The sequence below is a fragment of the Corylus avellana genome, chromosome ca2, assembly GCF_901000735.1.
Source record: "Corylus avellana chromosome ca2, CavTom2PMs-1.0".
Taxonomy (NCBI): domain Eukaryota; kingdom Viridiplantae; phylum Streptophyta; class Magnoliopsida; order Fagales; family Betulaceae; genus Corylus; species Corylus avellana.
In genome coordinates, this window is record NC_081542.1 from 4,078,463 (window position 1) to 4,103,116 (window position 24,654).

The 24,654-nt window shown below is 37.2% G+C and overlaps 4 protein-coding genes across 4 annotated transcripts; all 4 read left to right on the forward strand.

Moving 5' to 3' along the window:
- Positions 1-1,686: 1,686 nt before the first annotated feature.
- LOC132171295 (zinc finger CCCH domain-containing protein 3) lies at positions 1,687-3,835 on the forward strand. Its single transcript, XM_059582579.1, has 5 exons — positions 1,687-1,852; positions 1,946-2,007; positions 2,755-2,836; positions 3,088-3,156; positions 3,536-3,835. The coding sequence occupies exons 1-5, from the start codon at positions 1,717-1,719 to the stop codon at positions 3,643-3,645; spliced, it is 459 nt and encodes a 152-aa protein (XP_059438562.1). The 5' UTR covers positions 1,687-1,716; the 3' UTR covers positions 3,646-3,835.
- Positions 3,836-3,978: 143 nt separating this feature from the next.
- On the forward strand, positions 3,979-8,965 carry LOC132171296 (uncharacterized). The gene is made up of 4 exons (XM_059582580.1): positions 3,979-5,885; positions 8,280-8,377; positions 8,583-8,721; positions 8,803-8,965. Exons 1-4 carry the CDS (start codon positions 5,839-5,841, stop codon positions 8,921-8,923), a joined length of 405 nt encoding a protein of 134 aa, XP_059438563.1. The 5' UTR covers positions 3,979-5,838; the 3' UTR covers positions 8,924-8,965.
- Positions 8,966-13,800: 4,835 nt separating this feature from the next.
- Positions 13,801-16,646, forward strand: LOC132168538 (polygalacturonase At1g48100-like). The gene is made up of 5 exons (XM_059579537.1): positions 13,801-14,064; positions 14,142-14,317; positions 14,908-15,115; positions 15,216-15,297; positions 16,130-16,646. The coding sequence occupies exons 3-5, from the start codon at positions 14,941-14,943 to the stop codon at positions 16,644-16,646; spliced, it is 774 nt and encodes a 257-aa protein (XP_059435520.1). The 5' UTR covers positions 13,801-14,064; positions 14,142-14,317; positions 14,908-14,940.
- A 4,487-nt stretch (positions 16,647-21,133) lies between these two features.
- Positions 21,134-24,013, forward strand: LOC132168540 (polygalacturonase At1g48100-like). The gene is made up of 6 exons (XM_059579538.1): positions 21,134-21,505; positions 21,613-21,780; positions 21,975-22,019; positions 22,105-22,312; positions 22,411-22,492; positions 23,329-24,013. The coding sequence occupies exons 1-6, from the start codon at positions 21,134-21,136 to the stop codon at positions 23,828-23,830; spliced, it is 1,377 nt and encodes a 458-aa protein (XP_059435521.1). The 3' UTR covers positions 23,831-24,013.
- The last annotated feature ends 641 nt before the right edge of the window (positions 24,014-24,654 follow it).

A 24,654-nucleotide genomic window follows, 5' to 3' on the forward strand; every position in this document is an offset into this window, starting at 1 on the left:
GAAAGGTTTGAACCGTTTAATTAAATAGGTCGGATTAAGGATGAATTCTGTAGTATTATACTCATGCTTTGACACGATCCGAACTCGACAAGTAAACCTCCTTACCTGCTGAGGAATTGGGGGAGTGATTCTTGCCATGTCGCGTAGATAACTAACAAAACCATCCCTCAACATGTACTCCATCCCCAAGAGCTCCTCTCTCTTCTTCCTAACTCCATCGACTGCTTCTTCCACTGGCTCTTCAATCTCAGTGCCCTCCCTTTCAAATGCCTTGCCAACCTCATCTTGCAGCCCATGCATTTTCAAGCTCTTGTACATCTTTAGTGCAACAAGCCTAGCCGTCTCCGGCGATGCATTCGCTATCTTATGTCGAACCTCGGGCGATACCCCACCAAAAGTTTCAGGCATCGTGGCCGGAGTTGCTGGTGTCAACGGTGTCGTCGCCGTGGCCGAAATTCCCAATATGATAGTGCCATCACTTTTCGTAGAGTATTGTTCACTATAGATTGAAGATGGTCGAGGAGAATGCATCCTGCTAAGCTCAATATCATCACAAACCAACCATGTGAAGTCTGAAGAAATACTCAAAGAATTGTTTGTCATTTTCTTTTGAAGCTTAGAGAATTCGGAGGAGGAAGCTTATCATGGTTTATATGTAGACCATGTCGACCTTCCTAGAAAATAAGAAGAAAAAATAGAAAAGAAAAGAAGCAATTTGCTTTTAAATTAATAATTTATTTAGTACGTAACTCATGGGTTTTAGGGAGAAAAGTAAACCAGAAGTATAGGTCAATTCTCAAAGGTGGACAGTGAACCGCCAGATCGAGTAAGGAAGTTCTAACAATGACAAGGATATGTGGACAATTATATATTTCGTATTATTCATGGACAATTAATATAGAAAAACAGTTGTAATATAAAATTTTATATAGATAACTTTGTGTTACTTAATAGTAAATTTAAAAATAAATTAATATAAAAATTTGATTACTTATGTAAACAAATTATAGAAAGAAATAATCTCAAGTTTCTGTAAATCTGTTCTGGACACTTTGACTATCCACCGCTCACAGTCACACCACTATACAACAAAATTAAAAAAATTAAAAAAAAGTGGATGCTTGATCATATGTATAGGGAATAGGTTTTTTTTTTTTTTTTTTTAAATAATATTAATAAGTCATATGGGACGGGCGTGTGGCGTTTTAAAAGGCGTTGATATGTATCATCGTTAATTTTATGGACGAAAGTACCATCTCTATTTATTGGATACGTACAAATACTATTTACGATACTTTTTGAAACTGAAACAATCATTTAATAATTGGTCTTGCCACATGTGCTTAAAAAGTAATTAACCCTAATTTTTAATGGGTCAAGATTGTTTGCCCCTCTCACCATTTCCTAACTCCACTGAAAACGAATCATTTCTATTTCAATGAAATGAAAAGGAGTCAGCTAGGTAAAATGGTGAGAGAAAATTGTCGCAATTTTAAAAAATAAGGACTATTTTATCCTAATTTTTACACATTTTTGCCTAAATAGCTATATCCATTTGATCCATTTTAACTCGACCTAGCTCATGTGAAAGACGAAATAAAAGGCCCATAGATAGGTAGTAAAAAAGATATTTCGTTAGGATTCCGGCAATAAACGACGTGACGTATAGTACAGTCAAGAGACTCAAGACTCATCAAATTGAGAGAGAGAGAGAGAATGCCGTTGGGGAAGTACTACTGCGACTACTGCGACAAGCAGTTCCAAGATACCCCATATGCTCGGAAACGCCATCTCCAGGGTCTCCACCACCTTAGAGCCAAGGCTCTCTGGTTCGATTCGTTCAATCTCCAAGGTCTCCGTTTTTTTTTTCTTCTGCTTTCTTACCAACCAAACATCAATATATTCGGACCCTTTATATATGATGCTAAGCTGTTTTTGATTGCAGATGCGAACCAGGCTTATACTGAGGGATTTGGAAAAGGGGTCTGCAACCGGTTTGTCAAGACGGTATCGTCTTCAAAATCCCTAACGAATTGCAATTTTTCTTTGATTACCCAAGTTGTTTTATTTTATATTGAATAATTGCTTGAAGTATGAAACTAGACTAGCTTTTGCTTTTTCTTTGATCACTCGTGTAATTTCATTGGGTAATGAGTAATGGGTTGGGGGCAGAGAGTTAACTTAGCTTTTGTTTTGGAAATTTGAGCGTATTTTGTGGGGAAATTAAATTTAGTCGTTAGGTTTTCATGTGATTTCAATTTAGTACTAAGTTTTCAATTTCAACAATTAGGTGGGTTTTTCTCTGATTTCAAATAGGTTCCTCCTTCAACTTATCGTCCAATTAATTAACATATGTCAAGTCAAACCAATTATTAATGTTGCATGGCTCTCATTTGACATATCGTGTGCAAATTGTACATTGACATGACACAATTACTTTAAATTACAAAAATATTTTAAATAAGAAATTAAAAAAAAAAAAAAGAGTTAATTTCATGGGTTTCTAAATGGTTGTTTGGTTCCTGTACTTGAGCTATTTTTACTTTTTAGATTAATGAAGAGGTTGTTGATTATTGTTGAACCCAATATGAGAAGAGGGCATTTTGTTTCCCTTGTTTCTTTCCAATTTAGTATAGGTGTTACAAAGGAGGATTTTGCATTAGCTTTTGGTATGAAAATATTTTGGCTTGGATTAACTTGTTTCCCTTAATTTTTTTTTTTTTTTTTTACTTTCTTGGGCATGATGGGATGAAGGGGTTTTGCCAGTATGGGGATTCTTGCAAATATTTTCATCCGAAGAACAACTTACCAAATGTGAATGCTCAAGGTGTATCAGGTAAATTTTGTCCCTACTCCGTTCTTCTTTCTTTAATTCCTTTCTCTTAGTTTTGGACTGCCTACTTTCTAATTTTCTGTTATTTTATTGGCTAAACCAAACCTGATCAGCTGATTAGTACTTCGTCTTTTGTGTGTTATGAAGCTCTTATTTCTAAAAAAAAAAAAAAAAAAAGGGCGTAGAATAAGTTTAAACAATTATGTTTAATTTTGGGAAACAAGATATCTAACTTTTCCAACATTCACCGACAGGGCTCGTGGATAACAATCAGTCACCAAGTACCCCAGGAAATCGATTAGTTGGAGGAGGCACTTTGTCTGGTAACTATAGATTACATGTTTGTTTAGACTTGGACTGTTTGCTGATAGTGCAGTTTTGTTATGATAATTTGGATAAATTAAATTTTTTCTAGTAATTTTATGTGGTATCGACATTATATAGGGCTTACTGCTTTTCAGTTTCTTAGGCATGGGGCTTAGTTCTTGAAGATCACTATTGTTGTCAAATAATATAGCATGTGTGTATCAGATGATACTCTCTGTTAGCTGTGATAGCATTGATATATATGTTTTATGTTGATTTTTTTAAAAAAAATTTATTATTATTATTATTATTTTTTTATTCTTGTAGCTTTATTTTCTATGTTTATGACTACTACTTTTACTCCTAATGCTTACTTTTTCTCATTTTGGTTCTCAGGGGATGTGTTACTAGATAGTATTGGAATGTCATGGCACAATCTACCTCCATCACTAAAGCCTCCTCCAGAAGGTGGATATCAGCCTCTTCCCTTTGTGGATTGGGGATAGGTTACTTTGGTTGTCCCCCTTTATTATTGTGCCAGTAATGTGAATCCTTGTATATTTCTAGCACCTTCATTTGATGTTGTTGGTATTGTTACATTGTACATTGAGATACATCATGCAGCTTGTGTATATTATTCTTGACTGGAACATGCTGCTTATTTTATCATCTTTTAAGAGAAAAAAAAAAGTTTTCTCCTTTGGGCATGTCATTTGTTGCTTGCGTAATTTTTTTGGATTTAGGGGATTGCCTATGACTTGGTTTGGGCTACTTCGTACACCTTTTTCATTAAAGTGCTTCCAGTGAATTTGCATATTGCATTCTTTGCAGTGCCAGGCAATTAGATATGGTAATTTGGAAAAGGAGAAAAGGTACCTTTGTATATAAATACATCAGTGTGCTATGCATGTGATAATTCAGGCTGCAGAAATTATATGTTATAGCTGGATGTATTCTCCATAATTTCAATTGACGGCTTCCTTTTGGTCAACTCTTGTGACTTTTACTCATGGATGGTTCTTTGCTCTGTTTCGTTGTTTTGTCTTGCTCCTTAAACACTTCCCAATTTTACTTCGAAGAGGTCCATGTAATGTATGTTATCACTTTATATGTGAGGGGGTGAGTTGAGCTTCATCACCACAAAGAAGACACAGGCAAGGCTGGCAAACAGCATGCACATTGCCGACAAAATTAGTATGTCTGTATCTATCCTCCCACGGCTCAAGCTTCTCAAAGTTGCAAATTTATTGCACACATAGGAACCATCTGGCAATCGCGGGCACCTACACTCTGATCCACACCCCTTTGTATCACAGTAGAAGCTGATTGAGGTCATTGCATGCATTGCATACTGGAATGGATTGCTCCAATACATCCATCTGTTGAACTCTATGTTAGAGAGCACGACCACTACACCAGAAGCTGAATTCCACATTGACGTCACAATTGACACGGCAAATGCAGCTAGTGTTGGCACTGGTGCTAGGAAAGTGATCATCATTCCAAAATAGTTTAGGCATAGTGTGAACAGCAAGAGCACGGTCCAGTATGTCATGAATTCTAAAGGGGATGTGTCCCAATACCTGCCATGCCATTCCCAATTCCTACAACTGCAAGTATTGCTATGAAAAAGTAAGGAATCTCACCCACTGCCCATGCTAGTGGATAAAATATTGGAAGATACATCCCAGCCCTTTTTCTCGGAAGTAGACCAACCTGTCTGTGCCAATCTGGGGTATGACATTATTTGCTGAGATCACTCCTGTGAGTATAACTTGCATGTATATGTATAGTGCACGTGAGGTAGCACCATATATGTCCTTGTATTCAATCTGAAAATAGAGGGAGCCCATCAGGAGACCAAGTATCACGCACCCTGTAAGTCTAGCGTACGTATATCGAACATTCCTCCATAAGAATCGTTGTGTTCTTAGCAGTACCAAAATGGCTTGCCGTAAATATGGAGCTGGATAAGTAGAAGATAGATAATCTTGTCCTCTGTCCTTAATTGTCTTCTTTATGCTGCAAATCTCTCCATTATTAATCTCCTGCAAAGAGCTGGCCTGGTAGATTTCTGAAAAATTTACAGGAGTGCCCCTCTTTTTTATTCCTAGGCCAAGAGCATCCATGATAAATCTAACTGGAGTCTCTCTTCCGGAATAATGAGGGGCCTTTGGGATTGATTTGAAATAATCTAGCAAGGATTTGCGGTTAGATCCCACTGGACCAAAATACGCTTGATGCCCATCCCCTGTTAGAATAAGAGCCACGTCAAAGAATGATAGTGTGCGTGCATTAGGGTGTGTTAAGAGTGGCAATAATGATGCTACCCAAATTCGACACTTGAGAGAGAATATGGAGTATGGTCAAAGTTCCTGTAGTATCAAGGCCAGAAATTGGTTCTTCAAGAAGGAGAATACTTGGGTTAGCAGCCAGCTCAACTGCAATAGTTATCTTTTTGGCTATTTCAAATGTCTTTCCAGTGGAACACGGAGAGAACCTACGAGTTCATTGGAGTAGGGCAGTAGACCAAGTTGGTTGAGGACCAACTCAACAAGCATGCAGCGGCTTGTGGGGCTGATCTCTTGGCCAAGACGTAGTGCAGCACTGAATTGAAGGGACTCACGGACAGAGAGGTAAGGTTGGTGAGCATCCAGCTCCTCTACATAGCCTATTACTCTGGAGAAGGCAGCGCCTATATGCAAACCATTTGCCTGGAGGTTGCCGCTGAGGTTGCTGCTTACAGGTACCCGCCCTGCCAGGCATTTTAGGAGTGCGCCCTTACTTGTTTTATTACCACCTAACAAGGCTAGCATGGTCTTGGGTCTTGCATAGCCTGTGATGTTGTTGAAAACTGTTTTCCTTTCTTTCGTTCCCTCATCATACCTGATGCATGAATAAATTGTGAAGAAGTATCTCATTATGATCAAACATCCAATCTTATTTACAAGAGAAATACTAGGGGCACTAACTATTTTACTAATAAAGACTTACTAAACTGTTTTACTAACTATTCATTGTGAGTGACAAGTCCTCGAATAGTAGAGTCACATCCTTTGATGGAATGTCTAACGCTCTCTTGTCCAGGTCAATTAGGAACTCCTCAGTCCATTTCTTGATGCTGCCATTTTCTTTTGTTATGTTACAGGGTGACCTTAAATGTTGTGTCCTAGAATATCTAAAACCCCCGGAATTATGGGCATGTTCGTTGTTGATGTTGAATGAATGAAGTTCACTCACTCTGTCTTCCTTAGAATTACTAATTATAGGGGTCTTTTTGAGTTGGGGCAGTGACTGGCTCATCCCCATGAACTCTATCTTCTTTAGTCCCAGTAATGTTAATATTAAGGTAATTACCGTCCATCCCATTAGAATGGCATAAGGTAGCCATGGCATCTTAGCATCTTGAGAGAGCTCATAGAAGACCAGGTAGGCTTTTCCAACTGTCATTGATGGGAATTTGTCACAAAAAGAAAGTTGGCCGAGGTAGTTGGAACAGAGGTCCCCGTAGCCCTCATGAAATTGGATCCTGCAAAATGAGACATTAGCCCAATGAAGAGGGTTCATGTAGGTGAGCCAGTTCCAGTAGGTTGGGATGTTGGATGGATAGATTGCAAAGCCACTGAAGAGTAGGAAGACTGAGATAAGTAGACCTGCAAGAAGCACACGTGAAACTAACATTTTGAGTTTTGCACCTGCAGCAGAAGTAGCAACCAGAAGCGACATTGACTTAAAAAATAAGTATGAAGTGCTCTTTATCTATGTGAGATTCATGAAATTGTTATAATAACATATTATGAGGGAGCATTTCAATTGATACTGAGAATTACACGGAACCTATGATGTGGATTTTCAAAAGGTAAATTCTAAGGATACATCACTGGTACAATGCCTATTCATACAACTGGTCTCAGAACACCTGCAATGCACATGCTGATGTGGTACAATAGGACCTTCCATTTAGAAATCCAAATAGTCTGGTGTTAATACTTCTGAATCGCAAAAAACATGTTATCTTTTAAACCAGGATTATACTCCAATTCGTTTTTATTCCCATCAAAGTAAATCGTTCTTGGAAGTTATCATAGTACAGAGACGCAGAAGTACCTGCTAAAGCACTCCCAACTTCTGGGAAAGAAGCAATAGCACTGATCAAGAAAAAGACTGAGGAACCGAAATATGCAACTAAGAATAAGAGAATTAGATACTCAAAGAATGGTCCCCCGTTTCCTGCTGTTGATAGCCCAGCTAGACAGTAAACACAGAGAGTATATGCCAGAGCCTGCAAGAATCCCTGTTTGCCTAAGTTATTTGACATTAATGCTTATTTCTATAGGGGAAAAGTGATTGAGAAGAATACTTCTACAAGGTTCTGTTGGAGATTGACTATGGAATAAGCGACGATGTATGAAGAAGGTCTGAAGAATCTCTGGGCCCTGTGCATGTAAAAAATTGGCCTTTGTAGCATGCAGAGGGGAAGCTGTACTTGATTTAAGAGCAGAATGCTCATGGTGGATACAAACCCAAGGGACCTTACTGAATTCATTTGCTGTTGGTTATACTAACCACCAAGTTTATTGAACAGTGTTCCTGCAAATATTCCCAGAACAGTTGCCTGTCAAGTTCAAAAGGGGACTGGTGTTAGCATCACATTCTTAATGAAACAAAGATTAGGGTTTTCCTTCGACATCGGTTCTGTAGACATGGCTTTTCTAGATGAAGAATAACTTGAACTTTTGACATGTCAGATGATTTTTGTGATTCACATGAGCGGGGAAAGCTACAGAGATATGGTAGTATTGACCTGAAATAGCCTTAATTTGATTATAGCTTGAAGCCTTTTGGTGATCTTGATTTGCCTGTAGGTCAGAGTCTTGGTTGAATGCCACCATGTCTGTACAAAAGGCCTTTGGAACTGCTTCCATTGAGCTTGGTACTCCATCCTAAATAAGAGATAAACCCTGTAAGTACAGTCAGACAGTCTATCTTTTTTGTTTCTCACATTGGATTCAGTGCCTGCATTACTTTGGTCATCCTAAATAACAGATAGACACTGTAAGTACAAATCAGACAGTCTGTCTTTTGTTTCTCTGTTCTTCCTTGTTGGTATGAAAAGTTCTTATGTACCTTCTCTTTGTAGTGCTCAACTTGGAGACGAACATGAGCTTGTTCCTGCTTCAACACAGCGTATGCTTGTGAGGCACGTTTGTGCTGAATCTCTTGGGGTCCAACTGATAGGTATAGCATTTCTTCATTGTTCACAGAAATTGCTGTGATCATGTCCCCAATCTGAACCCTTCCCGTGCCCTCAATCCCCCCTGAGTGCCCTACTTTGGTAGGGAGCTTGGACACCATCAATGCTGCAAGATGTGAGCAATTACTATTTGTTGGAAAAAGCTACTTCAGTTACTAATTCTTGAAACATTTCCAATTGCATCTACAGATCTTATTCTGACAGGTTATGGATATTCCCATGGAATGATTTGTTTACCGGTCTCTCTTCTCGGCTGTGCATCGACCGTACAATGGTCTTTGGATGGCATTTCAAGAGACAACCCAATCCCAGGCTCACTTTCCACCCAGTAGGTGTGCTTCTCATCATCTCCATTAACAATTCTCATTACATCTTTGTAGTGATCTGAAGCCCTGTAGCACTCTACTAGCTCTTCTAGTGTCAAGGGAGTTGCTCCTGGTGCAATGTACTGCAAACTGTCTCCCGCTACAATGTCTTCAAGAAATTCACTGGGCTCCACATATGATGGCTTTATGTACCTGAATCATTAACAAGTGTTGCTGCCTTTCAATGTTATCTTGAAGATTGTTATTCATGAAAAAGTTTATATACTGACCCAAGTTTCGCAAAGTAAGGAATGGAATCTTGGCAAGGGCCTTGGAAAAGAACATGACCATCACTGAGTAATATGATTCTATTGAAAACATCGAACACTTCCTGAGAGAGTCGAGTCAATGACATGATTGCAGAAGATTGCTGGCAAATGGTTCTTATGGTGTCCACAAGGTCATATGTAGCTGCTAGATCGGATCCAGAAAATGGTTGGTCGTAAATCATGACAGAAAATGTTGCTAGCGCTAACTCAGCTGTTGTGAGCTTCTGGCGATCAATGTCTGATATTGCCACTCCAAGGAGCTTGTTTTCTATCTGCTTCAAGTTTAAGATTTCTAACACATATTCTAGAAACGGATCCTGTCCCTCCACAAGGGCATGCGCAAAAAATTTTCTCATCTCGGGTGTGAAGTTCTCTAGCCAAAGTCCCTGAGTGCAGTCCCTAGCAAACTCAAGTGTCTCTCGAACTGTTAAAAATGGAAGGTGTCTGCATTTTTAAGAGAGAAAGTGAATAGGTTAACCTGTAAACTTTAATTTCATTATCGTGTTGATAGTAAATTTGTGTGCCCATAAGTAGGGATCGATGTTAGTACATTTAGTTAGATCTCATGAATTATTTGGCTTGTGTTGATAGTAAATCTGTGTGCCCATAAGTAGGGATCGATGTTAGTACATTTAGTTAGATCTCATGAATTATTTGGCTTGTCTTTTTGACTATTATTTATTTATTTATTAATACTGGTTGTTAAAAGGGAAAAATAACGTAGGGGTCTATGAGGTTTAACCTTTTATCAAATCAGTCCCTTAGGTTTAAAATTGATCAAATCACTCTTTAAGTTATGTTATGGTATCAAATTGCTCTCCATTGACGGCATGTGTGCACACCCTCACTAGCAAAGGAGAGCTGAATTGGTGCATTGCCCCCACAAACCAACAAGGGAAAATAGTTGTTCCACTATTGCCCACTCCATCCACCTGTGAAAGGCAAGGTGTGAGTCGCAACTCACTCATGCATGTTGCTAGCAGGCGTGCATGGTTGGGGCGACCCATGCCCTTGATTAATGGGTAGATGGGCGGTAGGGCAACCCCACCTTCCTCCTCTGTTGGTGGGTGAGATGACCCACCCACACTCTCTGTGGAGTGGTGGGTGGTTACCCCGGCACCCTTGGTGGTAGGAGAGTGGTTGATGGTAACCACAGACCTTCCTCCATGCTTTTTGTTTTGTTTTGCCGTGTGTCAAGTTGAGACGACACTTCTATACACATGAAACTATTTTATTAGGTCTAATGTGGTCTACATGTTATAATTTTTGTTAAAAATCCTAACGGCAAGTGTACGAAGGGAGCAATTTGATAGGAGAACAAATCTTAAGGAGTGATTTGATCAGTTTTAATTTTAAAGAAATGATTTGATAAAAATAAAATAAAATAAATAGATTTCATGGACTTGAACAATATTTTTTTTCTTGTTAAAATGCCCCTGTGCCTGTTTTTGTAAGAGTAATATTACATATTACACCCCAATCCAACCCCATTCCATCGAGTTGATGTGACAGTGTCTATGAGCACTTGGATCAATCTTTATTATAAAAAAAAAAAATTAAAAAAAAAATCTAAAAATTGATGGACAATGTTACGTCAACCCAATAAAATAAAAGTGTAGTACGTAGCATTTAACGGTCTATAATTGGGTTATTATTGTGTACGTACCTGTTAAGGTGGTTGCTAATATATGCAATGAGTCTACTAAGACAAATATCAGAGACATGCTTATCATTGTACATGACATGGCCATCCAGGGTTGAGTTTCTATTTTTGTTGGCTCTCCCTGCTAGAATTTCCAGAAGAGTGCTTTTACCACTGCCTTTAACATAGATTAGATTTAATCAATTGATTATTTCCATACCAAAGGAATGTCTGTCAAATCATAAAAGAAAGAAGAACATAATCTACCATCAAATCAAGCAAATATGCATTAATGGGAAGCCATACTTGAAAGAATTCAAACACTTTTTGGCAAATTAAATTGGCATTTTGGAAATATTTTTCATGGCTCATAATTTTGTTTCTTAATTATCAAACTAATTACCTGGAAGCCCTGGTAGGAGGGTCATAGATCCAGGCATGATATACCCATCCACTCCCCTAAGAATCTGCATCCATTTTGGATCCTTTCTTTGAAGATCCCAACAAAACAGTCCACCACTTTGTTTCCAAATGTCTCATATCCATTGTCGGAGATCTCAATCTTCCTTGAGTACTTTATGCCCGAAAACCGGACTACCTGCAAAAACAAAAAACATGCCGTATTGCGGTCTACTAATGCCCGAAAACCGGACTTTCTTGTATATTGGGATGATGCTCGGTTTTGCTGTCACGTTATCAAGTTTTAGTGTGACTTTAAAAGTTAAACTGTGTTTTTATATCACACGTTTTGAAATCGCAAAAATAAGGACAGTTAAGGTACCTGCTGAGGAATTGGGGGTGTGATTCTTGCCATGTCACGTAGATAACTAACAAAACCATCCCTCAGAATGTACTCCATCCCCAAAAGCTCCTCACTCTTCTTCCCACCCCCATCAACTTCCTCTGTTTTTGCCTCTTCAATCTCAGCACCCTCTCTTCCAAACGCATTGCCAGCCTCATCTTGCAGCCCATGCCTCTTCAAGCTCTTGTACATCCTCAGTGCAACATGCCTAGCCGTCGCCGGCGAGGCATTCTCTATCTGATATTTAATCTCCGGTGATAACCACGTACCAGAAACAGGGGATGTCGCAGTGCCAGCTGCAAAATTCTCAGTCTGATATCGAATATCCGGCGACAACCCATCAGAAGTCTTTGGAGTTGTCGTCGGTGTCACCGGGGTCCAAGCGCCTGCATTCTCCATCTGATATCGAATCTCCGGCGATAACCCAGCAGAAGATTCAGGCATCTTGACCGGAGTTGCTGTCGGTGTCACTGGGGTCCGCATATGGTGGCGGGAGCTGGCAATGTTATCAATTATCAAGCTATCTCTTTTCCGTAGAATGTTGAATATAAATTGAAGATGGATTGCCAATCAAGGAAGCTCAATATCATCACGAAGGGTCACCGTGGGAAGTTTGAAGATCTCCAAAGATTTTTGTCATTTTCTTTTGTGGAGAAGAGGCATCTCAGTTTGGAGAATTCCTAGAGAATGGAAGCTTGCTGGGGATCAAGAGACAGTATTGGTGTAGGGAGAGCTATCATGATAGCTGTCTTAGAATTTTGGTCTTTTCCTGGAGACAAAAAATTGGTTTTTATTATATTATTTTTGTTTTAATATGTAATAATTAGGTTTGTGAAATTCTCCCAACGACCCCTAATAACATCTAGAAGGGGTGAATAGGTGTTTTTCAATAAATATAATGAATTAAAAATAAATCAAGCATAACAGTTTTGGTGACGAAAAGAAAACCTTTTGAAGAACTTGTTGCAAAACGACTTCGATATGGGATAGCCAAAATCAGGAAACGGGCCTAACCCACTATAGAATATTACAATTGTTGGGAATATATTTCAAAGATGCATCAAAAAATCCCAAGAGCAACCTCATGAAAGCATAGCAAAAGATCGTGCAAAACAAAAATTTGCAAAGGCGATTTGTTGAGGTGCAATAATGTCACTCTGCTCACTTGGATGACTCTTAGAACATGTTTTGCGGGGTGCGATTTCGAATATCATAAAAAGATTTGACTTCCCTCACTAGACACCAATTGGTTTTTAGATGAGATGGTCAAATGTCCGATTCAATACGAATAATCAACTATACCTTGTGTTTAGGGCTAATTTGATTCCTCTTGCTCTTTCTTCATTCTACACATCTAAGCTAAGGTTTTGATACCTCTAAACCCTATCCTCAATTTTGATTATGAAACCAAGAGTGTAGACTTTAATGCCCCCACACAAACATCCTTTTAATCGACTTGTATTTTCAAGTTAAGGTAGGACTAGGTTTTCTTGCCAAAATAATGCTTGGAAAGCCTAATTGCTCCCCATTATAATACACGGCCGCTAGGGTGTTTCCTTGTGTAATTAGGTTAAGCCCAATAAGGGAGAGTTTGAGAATGGACCTAAAGAGATAAATAAAACTAGCTTCAATAAGCCTAAGACGCTTCTCATCTCATGACTTGTCATAAGTTAATATTAATTACAATTTATTTTACAAAAAAAAAAAAAAACATTCTAGTATTTATCTTGTAGTATAAAACAACTCTTTGTACATTCTTATCATCTTATTTTTGTTTATGTGACCTAACCTTAGATTCCATAAATAAGATTTGTGATCATGACACATTTGAAGCCAAACCAAAAACTGGCTCTAATACCACTGTAAGAAAATTATGAGAAAAACAAAATGATACAAAGGGTAATAGATCCTTTTGGAGAATTTGCATCTCAATCAAGAGACACAACCCTTAGAAGGATTGTCTATCCCTTATCAAAAGACACCTCTCACGAGAACCTATCACCTATGAGAGAACAATTAAACAACCATTGGGTCCTGGGGTACACATTATTATACTGTGATTACCCCCACATAAATTAACCTCCATTTCTAACTTCAAAAATGGCCGGCTTGCTTCACCTACATCATTTGTACATGCCTTTTAACTATAAAAAATAAACTGTAAAATTATGGTTTAGAGACTTTGTTCTATAAATATCCAACTATTTTCAACTCCTTTTGCACATATTTAATCTAAGGCAAAGCTAAAAACATGAAATCCTGTTGGGTTCTTAACACTCTGTTTCTCTTTTTCATTTTAGTTTTCTTCTTCATTTTTCTTCAGGGAGAAGTTCCCAGGTCCACAAAACACAGACAATTGCACCCATTATCTCGGAAATCAAAACCAGGTCCTAAAAACACTCTGATTTTCAATGTACTGTCCTTTGGAGCTGTCGGGAATGGTATCAATGACGACTCCGAAGCATTCAAGATGGCTTGGGAAACTGCTTGCCAATCCAAAAAGTCTGCATTTCTTCTTGTTCCTGCCAAATACTCCTTCATGATACAAGCTTCAACTTTCACGGGGCCTTGCAAATCCCGTCTCATCTTTCAGGTTGTGTTCATACATTTCCTTTAAGCCTGTTGATTGTTCAAAAACTCACTTTCTTTTGGCTTGTTAATTTTTTGAAGATTGATGGAACTCTTTTGGCGCCTGATGGACCCAAAGCATGGAAACAAAAAAATGGTAAGCTAGACAGCTGGGTGGTCTTTAAAAGTATCACTGGAATGTCATTGCAAGGAAGTGGTCTAATAGATGGGAGAGGACAAAAATGGTGGAACCTTCCCAACTCCAAGAGACCTAAAAAGTAAGCAATTTTAACTTTGGCTAACTTCACTTTAGACTCCTGAATTACTACGCGATTTGACAAATCTCTCGAACTTCACCTCTCAATTTAAACCCTGAACTTTTAATTGCACTCAATTTACCCCTCCGTCAATTTTTGCCGTTAAAACTTCTAAAAATACAAAATTACCCTTCAATATTTTTTTTATTAAAAAAAAATTGAAAAAAATAGAAATCTTTTTTTTTTTTTAAATTTTTTTAAAAAGGGTCATAAGGTGGCCCAACCGTGGGTCACAAATTTTTAATTTGAAATTAAGGGTTAATTTGAAATTTTATAAAAAAGTCAGGGATATAAACGTCATTGTCTCACTTTAACGTTTAAAATATGACGGAGGGGTTTAAATTGACTGCAATTGAAAGTTCATGGGTTCAAATTGAGAGGTTTTGAAGTTCGGGAGGCGAGAACTTGTCAAATCGCGTGGTAATTCAAGTCTAAAGTAAAATTACCCCCTTTTAACTTTTAACCTTATATCAACAAACATAAGGCACTGATCTTTTAGCAAAGGGAAGCTTTTATATATAAACATTTTGATTGAATTTGAACAAATGCAGGCAATAAGTTTCGACTTTTGCTTCGATTTGACAATGCGAGGAGTGAGAATTAAGAACAGCCCCACGTTTCATATGGCATTGAATATGTGCAAAAACGTCCATGTAGAAAGGATTGGCATAAAAGCACCTGCAGATAGTCCCAACACAGACGGAATTCACTTGGAGAAGACAAACAATGTGAAAATATACAATTCATTCATATCCTCTGGTATGTAAGTCCACAGCAGGCTCTCAATTCTTAGCTCATGAACTCCCCCCATGATTCTGGAAAGTTTACTCTGTTTGGGTGAATTAATGCTTTGATGCAGGTGATGATTGCATATCAATTGGAACCGGCTGCCATAATGTGGATATAAGGAATGTTACATGCGGTCCAAGTCATGGAATTAGGTACATTTACTTCTTTATATTACTAAATTTCTTAGCTGAAAACAGAGGAAGTGCCGGTGATGTCACCGTATGCTTTTGCTAAAAGTTTAAACCGATAAAAATGATAGATATAATAATTTAATAAATATTTTAACAAAAATATTTGAATAAACCTTCGGTAAGTGAAGTGTAACACATTGAATATTTAACTGATATAGGAGAAACTATACAACATAGCCGATGGTTGCTTTGGACTTCTGCTCTTCTAGTCACATATAGAAGTTTATAGCATAATAGCATTGCCTTTCTGGGGTTATAGGCTTATAGTAGAGTTAATTAGTGGTTACCAGTCTAGATGCTGATGTAGATTTTAGGACAGCCGGACCAACGGCGGATCACCTACAAGATAAAGGAAAAGCTACCCGGGTGACGTTGGCCGATGAGAGGCCGGCGAAGAACTGTCGATACTTAAGTCAGTAGAACCTTTTTTTTGAAAGAAAAAAGGGTATGTGTCTCGTACTTAAGGAATGTACTCCTTTTTATGAGAGAGATTCCTAGTCCAACATGGAATCATCGGTGTCAATGATGCATAATTTTCTTTATATGGTGTGATTTATCATGTTAATCGTATGAATGTTCATTTGGTGATTGATGAAGGTGTATAGTTTCCATGTGGAGAAGATCCATAATTTGTTTTCCTTACAAAAACTAATTTACATGCATCAAATGTTACGAGAGATCATGTCACATAGACTTTGAGTAAATAAAGGGGTGACGGGGGACCGGGGGTTGATTTATAGCATTAGTCCTCACAAAATATGTGCCTGACAACTGAATCCTTGTCCTTATGCAGCATCGGCAGTCTTGGCAGAGACAAATCCAGAGCCTGCGTTTCAAACATCACAGTGAGTGACTCAGTCATCAAACACTCAACCAATGGTGTTCGGATCAAAACATGGCAAGGTGGGTCAGGTGCCGTCTCCAAAATAACGTTCCAAAACATAAAAATGGACACAGTTCTAAACCCAATTATCATAGACCAATTCTACTGCCTCGACAAAAGCTGCCCCAATCAAACATCTGCACTCTCCATTTCTGATGTTTCATACAAACACATACGAGGTACCTATGATGTTGGCGGCCCCCCCATGCACATTGCTTGCAGTGATTCAGTGCCATGCAGAAATGTTACACTTTCAGGGGTGCAGTTGCTTCCTGCACAAGGAAAGAGCCTGTTGAAGCCATTTTGCTGGGAAGCTTATGGCAGCAGCACACATACAAGTAGTACTCTTCCATCAGTTTCCTGTTTGTTGAATGGACTTCCAAAGAAGATTGCACAATTTGATGTTGATCATCATTATCAGTGTTAATTAAACAATTAATGAATAATTATTTATGTCGCCAAGATTTTGAGATATATATATATATATAGATCATCACAAAGAAGAAAATTTCCCACTTGAGACAAACATTGTCAAAAAGTGCATGGCAGGAGAATATACAGAGAGAATAAAAGTGAGTGAAGGATTTGGCGTTTGGTACAAAGTTTTTTAATTTAAAAAATAATGGTAGAATGTTCTAAGGCATTTGAAAGGGATCCTCTTTGGTTCAAATGAACGGGAGAATAATTAGTCCCTTAATTTTTTATGGATAAAGTCGTCTTTTTACTTCTTCTTTTTGTTGACAATTTTATCTTTAAAAATTAAGGGATTGGCTTTCTCCAATGCATTTAATTTTCTTAAAAGTTGCTTGTTATTCCTACCAATTCTTTTTAATTGATGTGTATTTTTTTTTTTTAAAAAAAAAAAGGTAATTGGTATGTACTTGGTTATTAAAAAATAATTGAGAGAATGATGTGTAACATGCTTCTAGAAAAAATTGTATCTTTTCTGGCAACTGATCATCTTAAAAGTTTGTGTATTAATTAATAGACATTTAAGAATAATTGTCGTTAATAATCATTTAGTTTTGACCTTCAATCATACTTATTACTAACATTCATTTAATCTTGACGATTAGATCAAACTTAAAATTTAGGTGGAAGAAAGTGGGTGATAGATCAAAGTTATTACTAATGATCACATAATATTGACTGGTAGATTTCACTTGATTTAGTCTTCCAATTGTACAATCAATTAAATCTAACTGTTGTATCGTTTACGATCTAGTTCAAATCATTAGGTCGCATAATTACAAATTTAGATCATCTCCGGCAAATGAACTGGAAAACCGTCAGCTCTTTTAAACATAATGGCAAAATTGTCAAAAATATATATATATGAAATGACAATTTTGCTCTAGTGTTTAAATAACCGGATCTTCTTCAATTCATCATGTTCTCATAATTACAGTCCTCTAAAATTTAACAATCATGATAGTATCGCTTCTCACTCTAATATTTCATGCTAAATGTCAAGTGCGCCATCATGATACCTAACAAAGCAAAGCACGCTGTGCTTTTAGCGTCCTAGAGCCTACAACTCGCACACCCACAAGTAATAACTAGTGCATACACTCAATTATTGCTTGATTTAAAAGAGTCGTAGCGGACATGTATTGACATTAATAAATACCTTCATTTTTTAGTCTTTTTTCACGTTAAACTTTTATTTTTAAGGCTTATTAATTAACTCTTTTAATAAAAGTACCATTTCCAATATATATATATATATATATATATATATATATATGAATAAATTTTAGTAACTTCCCAACATTTGACCTTGTGAAGGTGACCCCAGTGTTGGGATAAGGGGTATGGAAGTTGAAATGCAAAGAATAAGTTAACAAATAGTGTGGTCTATCACCTATATGCTGTTTAGATCAATAGGTGGGTGTGCATGCACCATAATCTTAAAGTGGAGGATGCCGTAAAGGTTTTATCCTCCTGCAATGCTTAAAATCTCCCTGCAGTCTTATGAGATTTTTTTTTAACCGAAGGAAAGGTCTTCTCAATTCTTGATGGAATTGAAGAAAGAATGAGAAATCAATTGGGAATGCTTCACTGAGTTGGAAGCGGCTCATCTGAATAACAAGTGTGCTCGAACATTAGCACTTTTAGAAATTTTATTATCTTTCCAGCTATGAAAAGAGAGCAAAATACTATTGGGTTTTTTATATTATGTTGATTAGGAAACCCTTTACTTTTTTCTTTTTCTTTTTTGAAGTGAGGATACCCTTTACCTACATCACCTAATACAACCAAATAACGCCTTCAGTAGCCAGCAATTAAGCAAAAATTAATGTTGATAAACAACCTCACCAAGAGGCCAGGAAAGTACAAAGATAAATAGAGAAAATCTACATACACTTTTCAAATTATCACTCAATTGATAATATTATTCTCAAACTTTTAATTGAGACAATGTTTTCCCAAACTATCAAAAAAATTTAATGTCCTCCCAATGACAAAAATACCCTTAGTAAAATAAAAATAAATAATTCAAAAAAAAATGAAAACTAATTAATTGATTAATTAATCTTTTGCACACACTTTTGACTCTAGGTGATAAATATGCCAATTTTTGCCAATTGATTTGTATTTGAAGCCATATCCCTTTATATAGTCTGTAAGGGCACCTTCAAAATTGGATCCGGACCAAAGCCAATAAGTTAAATAGATCATTAATTAAGATAATAGAGACAAGAAATTTTTACGTAGTTCGCTTTATAACTTACGTCAACATATTGAAGTCCTAAAAGTTACATTTTGATCTTATTCACTTATGAAATTTACAATTCGCAAGCTACATTTTTCTCCCAAATTATTTGAATTGCTAGCAATTTGAATACTCCTAACTATTCCCCCATCTCCCGATTTTTGCCAATTGATTTGTTTCATATTATAAGCATTATGCAAAGCTCTGTTGTTGACCTACAAATAAAACATTTTCAAAAATATAATAGAAAATTGAAAGTGGACAGTGATCAGAGACTACCTCTGAGGTTTTCAAGCCTGATCCTTCGAGTGAAGATTCCTTCCAATGAATGTTTGAGATCCTTCTAAACAATTTTCTATTAAGAATGTTTGAGAGAACATTTGTCCTTATGCTCCGGAGGTAGGTCGGCACAAAAATGCTATTCCACGTCATACTGAAATAGGTTAAATACTTGGGATATGTTTGGTATGTTGAATGACTATTTTATTAAAAAAAAAAAAAAAAAAAAAAGTTTCTATTGAGAATAGAAGGAGGTGGAATGAGAATAGTTATTCTAAGTATTAGAGCATATGATAAGGATTATCTCGTTATCATATAGTACTCTATTCCTATTAAAAGATATTCATATTTCTTAACGGAATAGTCATTTCACATACCAAACATACCCTTAGGAAACATGATTATGGATTACTCTAGAATGTTCAATGTACTCTCTATCAAGAAGAGATTAAAAATCGAAATCACTTCTTCTTTGGACAAGATTCCTTAAAATGAGAAGGGTCATTTTTTATAACATTACACCTTTACGTGAATTATGTGAAGAAGTCTACTGCTCAGTCTGCTTGTAATAACATAGAGACTTCTACTCCCCTTCTAATTTCTTGGGATTGTATTGTTTACAAACATTAGATAACTTAGATTGTAATTTGAATTTCAAATATAGATAACTTACCTCAAGTAGTTGGAACAGGATTCTCTCTAGTTGAAATAAACTAGAGAATATTCAGTTAGTTATATTATAAGGATATTTTTGTCTTTTCACTTTTTTGAGAGGATCCTAATTCAAAGTAGTTGGAAGGGGGGTAAAAGTCTCTATGTAATCACAAGCAGTAGACTTCTTCTCCTGTAGGGTCTCTTCACATAATTCACGTGAAGGTGTGTAATGTTATCAATTTAATGGTCAATATTTTATTTATATTACATATAAGTTCTAATGGTGTATACGATGCCACGTTTTCCTATCCATTCTCTAAGCAGATTTGGCATTCTCTTTACAATAAATGCAAGTTGCCTCGGATTACAATAAATGCAAATTTATTTTGGTTGGAGCAATTAACACGATTTGGTGAGAGCGGAACACAAGAATATTTCGGCGCGAGTCTAGGAATGCTTATAATGTCATCTTTGGGGCATGAACTACTAGACATAATTAGTGGCTTCAAACGTCATGTAAAAACAATGAAGAATCAAAATTTAAAATGATGTATCATCCATTATATTTCCCAATATGAGTAGTTGCTTGGTGTAATTTCTTCAAGAGTATGAGGGATTGTATGTATTAATTAATTCTTACCTTATCCCCCTCCCCCCCGCAAAAAAAAAAAAAAAAAATTGAAACTAGTGGGAAGAACATGGGGCTCTTGATTTTACTACTATCTCACACATATTCTTATTCCCCCAACTTCTTTTGCTTGAATACTCATGCATGCGCAGCCTCCACATTCTCATCTCACCCAAATGCCAACCCCCTATATCGAATTGGTCGGTTTAATGCCATTATTCTAATCTAAGGCGTGGACCGCCCCATAAAGGAGCTAGCTGTTGCTTCCACTGAGAATTCCCAGTACAAAAGTGTGACTTCATAGCAGCTAAATCTGCAATATTCTCTGCTCATCCATTTCAAATCTCTTGCAACTTGTTCTAGTGCTTCAAGTGGTCACATACTGCTGACTGTGATCAACTCTCACACTTCCCTCAACTCCCCGGAACTTGGATGCCTTTGCTGCTTTCATTTACATCCCTATGCATGTCTAGTGGATGATACTATCAAAATCTGTCAAATCCTACTCGTGTTCTTTGAATGACATAAGTGTCTACTTTTGCTGCGCCTAGTGAAAAAGGCCTACTCTAGGATAGGAAGACTCTATAAATAGCTTGGATTATATTTCATCTAATTAAGCTTAATCCCAACAACAAAGATGACCACAGTACTACTCCCTCGGCTTCCCATTCTGTTTCTTTTGTTCTCATTGTGTTTCTTGTTTCCTCCAGCTCAGGGAATACTTCATAGTTACACAAAACAGAGTCATTTGCAACCAATATCAGGAATTTCACAACCACCTGCGCCTGCTCCTGAGGTGGATTCTGGTGGTGACATTACTATTTTTAATGTGCTGTCTTTTGGTGCCATTGGAAATGGTGTAACTGATGACACACAAGCATTCAAGATGGCTTGGGATACTGCTTGCCAAGCTGAAGAATCAGGGATTCTTCTTGTTCCTAAGGGCTATTCCTTCATGATGCAATCTACAATATTCACAGGGCCTTGTAACTCTGGCATAGTATTTCAGGTAATTCTGGCATTCTGCTGAAGCTGAGATTTTTGTATAATTCTTTTGAGAGTAATTTGTTCTTTTAACTGAAAACGTGATGGGTTTTTTGGCTGGATAATGAGAAGATTGATGGGACTATTATGCCGCCGGATGGACCTGATTCATGGCCGAAAAATAATAGCAAGCGACAATGGCTGGTTTTCTACAGAATCAATGGAATGTCATTGCAAGGGGGTGGTGTCATAGATGGCAGAGGAGAGAAATGGTGGAATCTTCCTTGCAAACCGCATAAAGTAAGCTATTTTTATCTCTTATATAAACTTACTACGAGAAATTCGGTCATTAGCTGCTAAAAGTCCAAAAGTCGTCGCTGATAAAGTTTAGGGTCGTCTCGAATAAGTTCAGAACCCAAAACAATATGTCGTCGTACTTGAGTTTACCACTACAAATTTATCTACTTATTTGCCTATGTATATCAATGTGACAGGGAATTAATGGAACAACGCAGCCAGGTGCCTGTGATAGTCCAGTTGTAAGCGACAAACACAGTAGAACTTTTTCTGGGCACTTGATGCCTTAGTAAAAGAAAGTGTATTTATTTGAATTTTATGTTGCAGGCCATAAGATTCTTCATGAGCTCCAATTTGACAGTCCAGGGACTTAAAGTTAAGAACAGCCCCCAATTTCATGTCCGCTTTGATGGTTGTCAAAACGTCCATATAGAGATGCTCAACATAAAAGCGCCTGCTGGAAGTCCCAACACGGATGGAATTCACATTGAGAACACAAACAATGTCAAAATATATAACTCGGCTGTATCCAATGGTGATTCTTTTTTCTATACACTTAAATTATTCATCTTTGTTTGTCCATTTCCCACCTCAGAAGCTCATTATCTTTTTGGTTATCAACCTTCCCTGTAGGTGATGACTGTGTATCAATTGGAGCTGGTTCTTATAATATCGATATAAAGAACATAACATGCGGTCCAAGTCATGGGATAAGGTATCTCACTGCTCTCTATTCAAGTTCTGTGCTTTCCAGAACAGAAATAGCAGAAAAAGTTCAGACTCTAAAGAGGGTCTAGCAAAGACTCTTAATACTTGTAATCCTTGTAGTAACTATTTTTATATAAACTTTGGGTATAATTCACTCTTAAAAACTAGCTTGTAAGGGAGAGTGACCAAGACCTTATATACACATAGTTAGAGCATATTTGGAATTGCGTTTGAAAAATAGAGCTTTTAAGTCAAAAAACGTTTTTGGGCAAAAGCTTCATTTTTAAGCTTTTGCCAAAAGTGCGTTTTGGTCATTTTTATACTTTTTGAACCTTTAAAAGCGTTTTTAATTTTGTTTTATCAAATAAGTACTTTTTTCTTCAAACTGACTTTTTGAATATTAAAAATACTTTTAGGCCGCTCAAACGCAATTTCAAAAATGTCCTTAAGCTTTTACTTAAGCCATGTGGGATACTAGGATCGTAACATACCACCACATTTCATAGCCGACGTTTACGATGGCCCACTCTATCAACATTGACTCGATGATAGTCATTTCTTTTATGGCGGCTCCACTTGCTTATTAGTATTCAATGACTTAACACTATGCTCATACATAGTACCAAGACATTTTAATCCAACCTATCAGTCACTCTCTCTATGACTCAACAACAAAGTCGCAATCATTTTAATCTCATACTCGACAAACTGTATCCGATTCCATACTTGACATAGTAGCTAACTTTGATACCAAATAATACAAAACCTTAGTTGGGCTTGTATTTAAGCCACATGGAACACTTATGATCGTGGCAACGTTCTTTTTCTTTCTAATGGGTGCAGCATCGGCAGCCTAGGAGTGCGAAATTCCCGAGCCTGTGTCTCCAACATCACAGTGAGTGACTCAGTGATCAAGCATTCAGATAATGGAGTTCGGATCAAAACATGGCAGGGTGGATCAGGAGCTGTATCTAAAATAACCTTCCACAACATACACATGGACACCGTCAGAAACCCAATCATCATAGACCAATACTACTGCCAAACCAAGAACTGCCCCAACCAAACATCTGCAGTTGTCATATCTGATGTTTTGTACACAAACATCAAAGGAACCTATGATGTGAGAAGCCCACCAATGCATTTTGTCTGCAGTGACACTGTCCCATGCACAAACCTGACACTCTCCGAAGTGGAGCTACTTCCTGCCCAAGGAAACATTCTGGCAAACCCAGTCTGCTGGAATGCTTATGGGACTATGCAGACAATTAGTATTCCACCAGTTTTCTGCTTGTTGGAGGGGATTCCACAAATGATGCAACAGAGTGATGTTGATCGGTGTTAACCAATCTGGACTTGGTGGACCATTATGCAGATCCGAGTAAATTTAGATACATATATGTCAAAAGGCAAAAGCAAAAGAAAAAGCAAAAGTACTATGAATATTTAGATACATGTCTCTTTATATATTTGCTTATGCAAATGATACGACCGGCTCTTCCACTAGGCACCTTAGGCCCACGGTGGGCTAAAGCCTCCAAAATAGTAGTAGTATTTGTAATATATATATATATATATATATTTGTGAAAAAACTGTTCAGGTTGCTTCCATTAAAAGAAAAAAAAAAAAAAAAGACAAAATATTTTGGTGCATGCAAATTTGCCAAAAATAATTTCTTAATCTTGAAATTTTTTCAAACATAATATTTATTTGGTTTTGATGTATTTTCAGAACTAAAAGATTTAAAACAAGTTTACAAATAGAAGAAAGCATTCGATCAAAGTACTAAATTTTGTATTGTATACTTATAGCGGCGCCGTATTTGCCCTTAAAACGGCCAAAATTATTTGTAACGTCTCATTGCGCAGTCAGTACTTTTATTACGTCGAAATTGCAGCCTTAATAATTGGAAGGTCGACTCAACACCTAAATTTCAGCAACAATAGTTCTTTTTGGCTCCTACTTTCAGATGCAACCAGTTGAAGTACAGATAATCCTCTCTCCCAAACACAATTGTTTCAGCTCTTTTCAAGAATTTCAATTTGTATATGCACTAATTTTCCCAAGTATTTTCATGGGTGTTCGGGAAAACTTTATATCTTGCCCTCCAAGGTGTGGATGGACGAATAAGAAGAACCACGTTGAAATTGGAAAACCCTAATTCGAGC

Bases quoted from the DNA above. Each gene is read 5' to 3' on its own strand.
- LOC132171295 (XM_059582579.1), top strand. From the start codon at position 1,717: ATGCCGTTGGGGAAGTACTACTGCGACTACTGCGACAAGCAGTTCCAA. The intron at 1,853-1,945 runs GTCTCCGTTTTT...TTTTGATTGCAG, and splicing joins CGATTCGTTCAATCTCCAAG to ATGCGAACCAGGCTTATACT. The intron at 3,157-3,535 runs GTAACTATAGAT...TTTGGTTCTCAG, and splicing joins TGGAGGAGGCACTTTGTCTG to GGGATGTGTTACTAGATAGT.
- LOC132168538 (XM_059579537.1), top strand. From the start codon at position 14,941: ATGCGAGGAGTGAGAATTAAGAACAGCCCCACGTTTCATATGGCATTG. The intron at 15,116-15,215 runs GTATGTAAGTCC...GCTTTGATGCAG, and splicing joins CAATTCATTCATATCCTCTG to GTGATGATTGCATATCAATT. The intron at 15,298-16,129 runs GTACATTTACTT...GTCCTTATGCAG, and splicing joins GGTCCAAGTCATGGAATTAG to CATCGGCAGTCTTGGCAGAG.
- LOC132168540 (XM_059579538.1), top strand. From the start codon at position 21,134: ATGACCACAGTACTACTCCCTCGGCTTCCCATTCTGTTTCTTTTGTTC. The intron at 22,313-22,410 runs GTGATTCTTTTT...CCTTCCCTGTAG, and splicing joins TAACTCGGCTGTATCCAATG to GTGATGACTGTGTATCAATT. The intron at 22,493-23,328 runs GTATCTCACTGC...TAATGGGTGCAG, and splicing joins GGTCCAAGTCATGGGATAAG to CATCGGCAGCCTAGGAGTGC.
- LOC132171296 (XM_059582580.1), top strand. From the start codon at position 5,839: ATGCAAACCATTTGCCTGGAGGTTGCCGCTGAGGTTGCTGCTTACAG. The intron at 5,886-8,279 runs GTACCCGCCCTG...TTCTCTTTGTAG, and splicing joins GCTGAGGTTGCTGCTTACAG to TGCTCAACTTGGAGACGAAC. The intron at 8,378-8,582 runs GTATAGCATTTC...TTGCATCTACAG, and splicing joins TCTTGGGGTCCAACTGATAG to ATCTTATTCTGACAGGTTAT.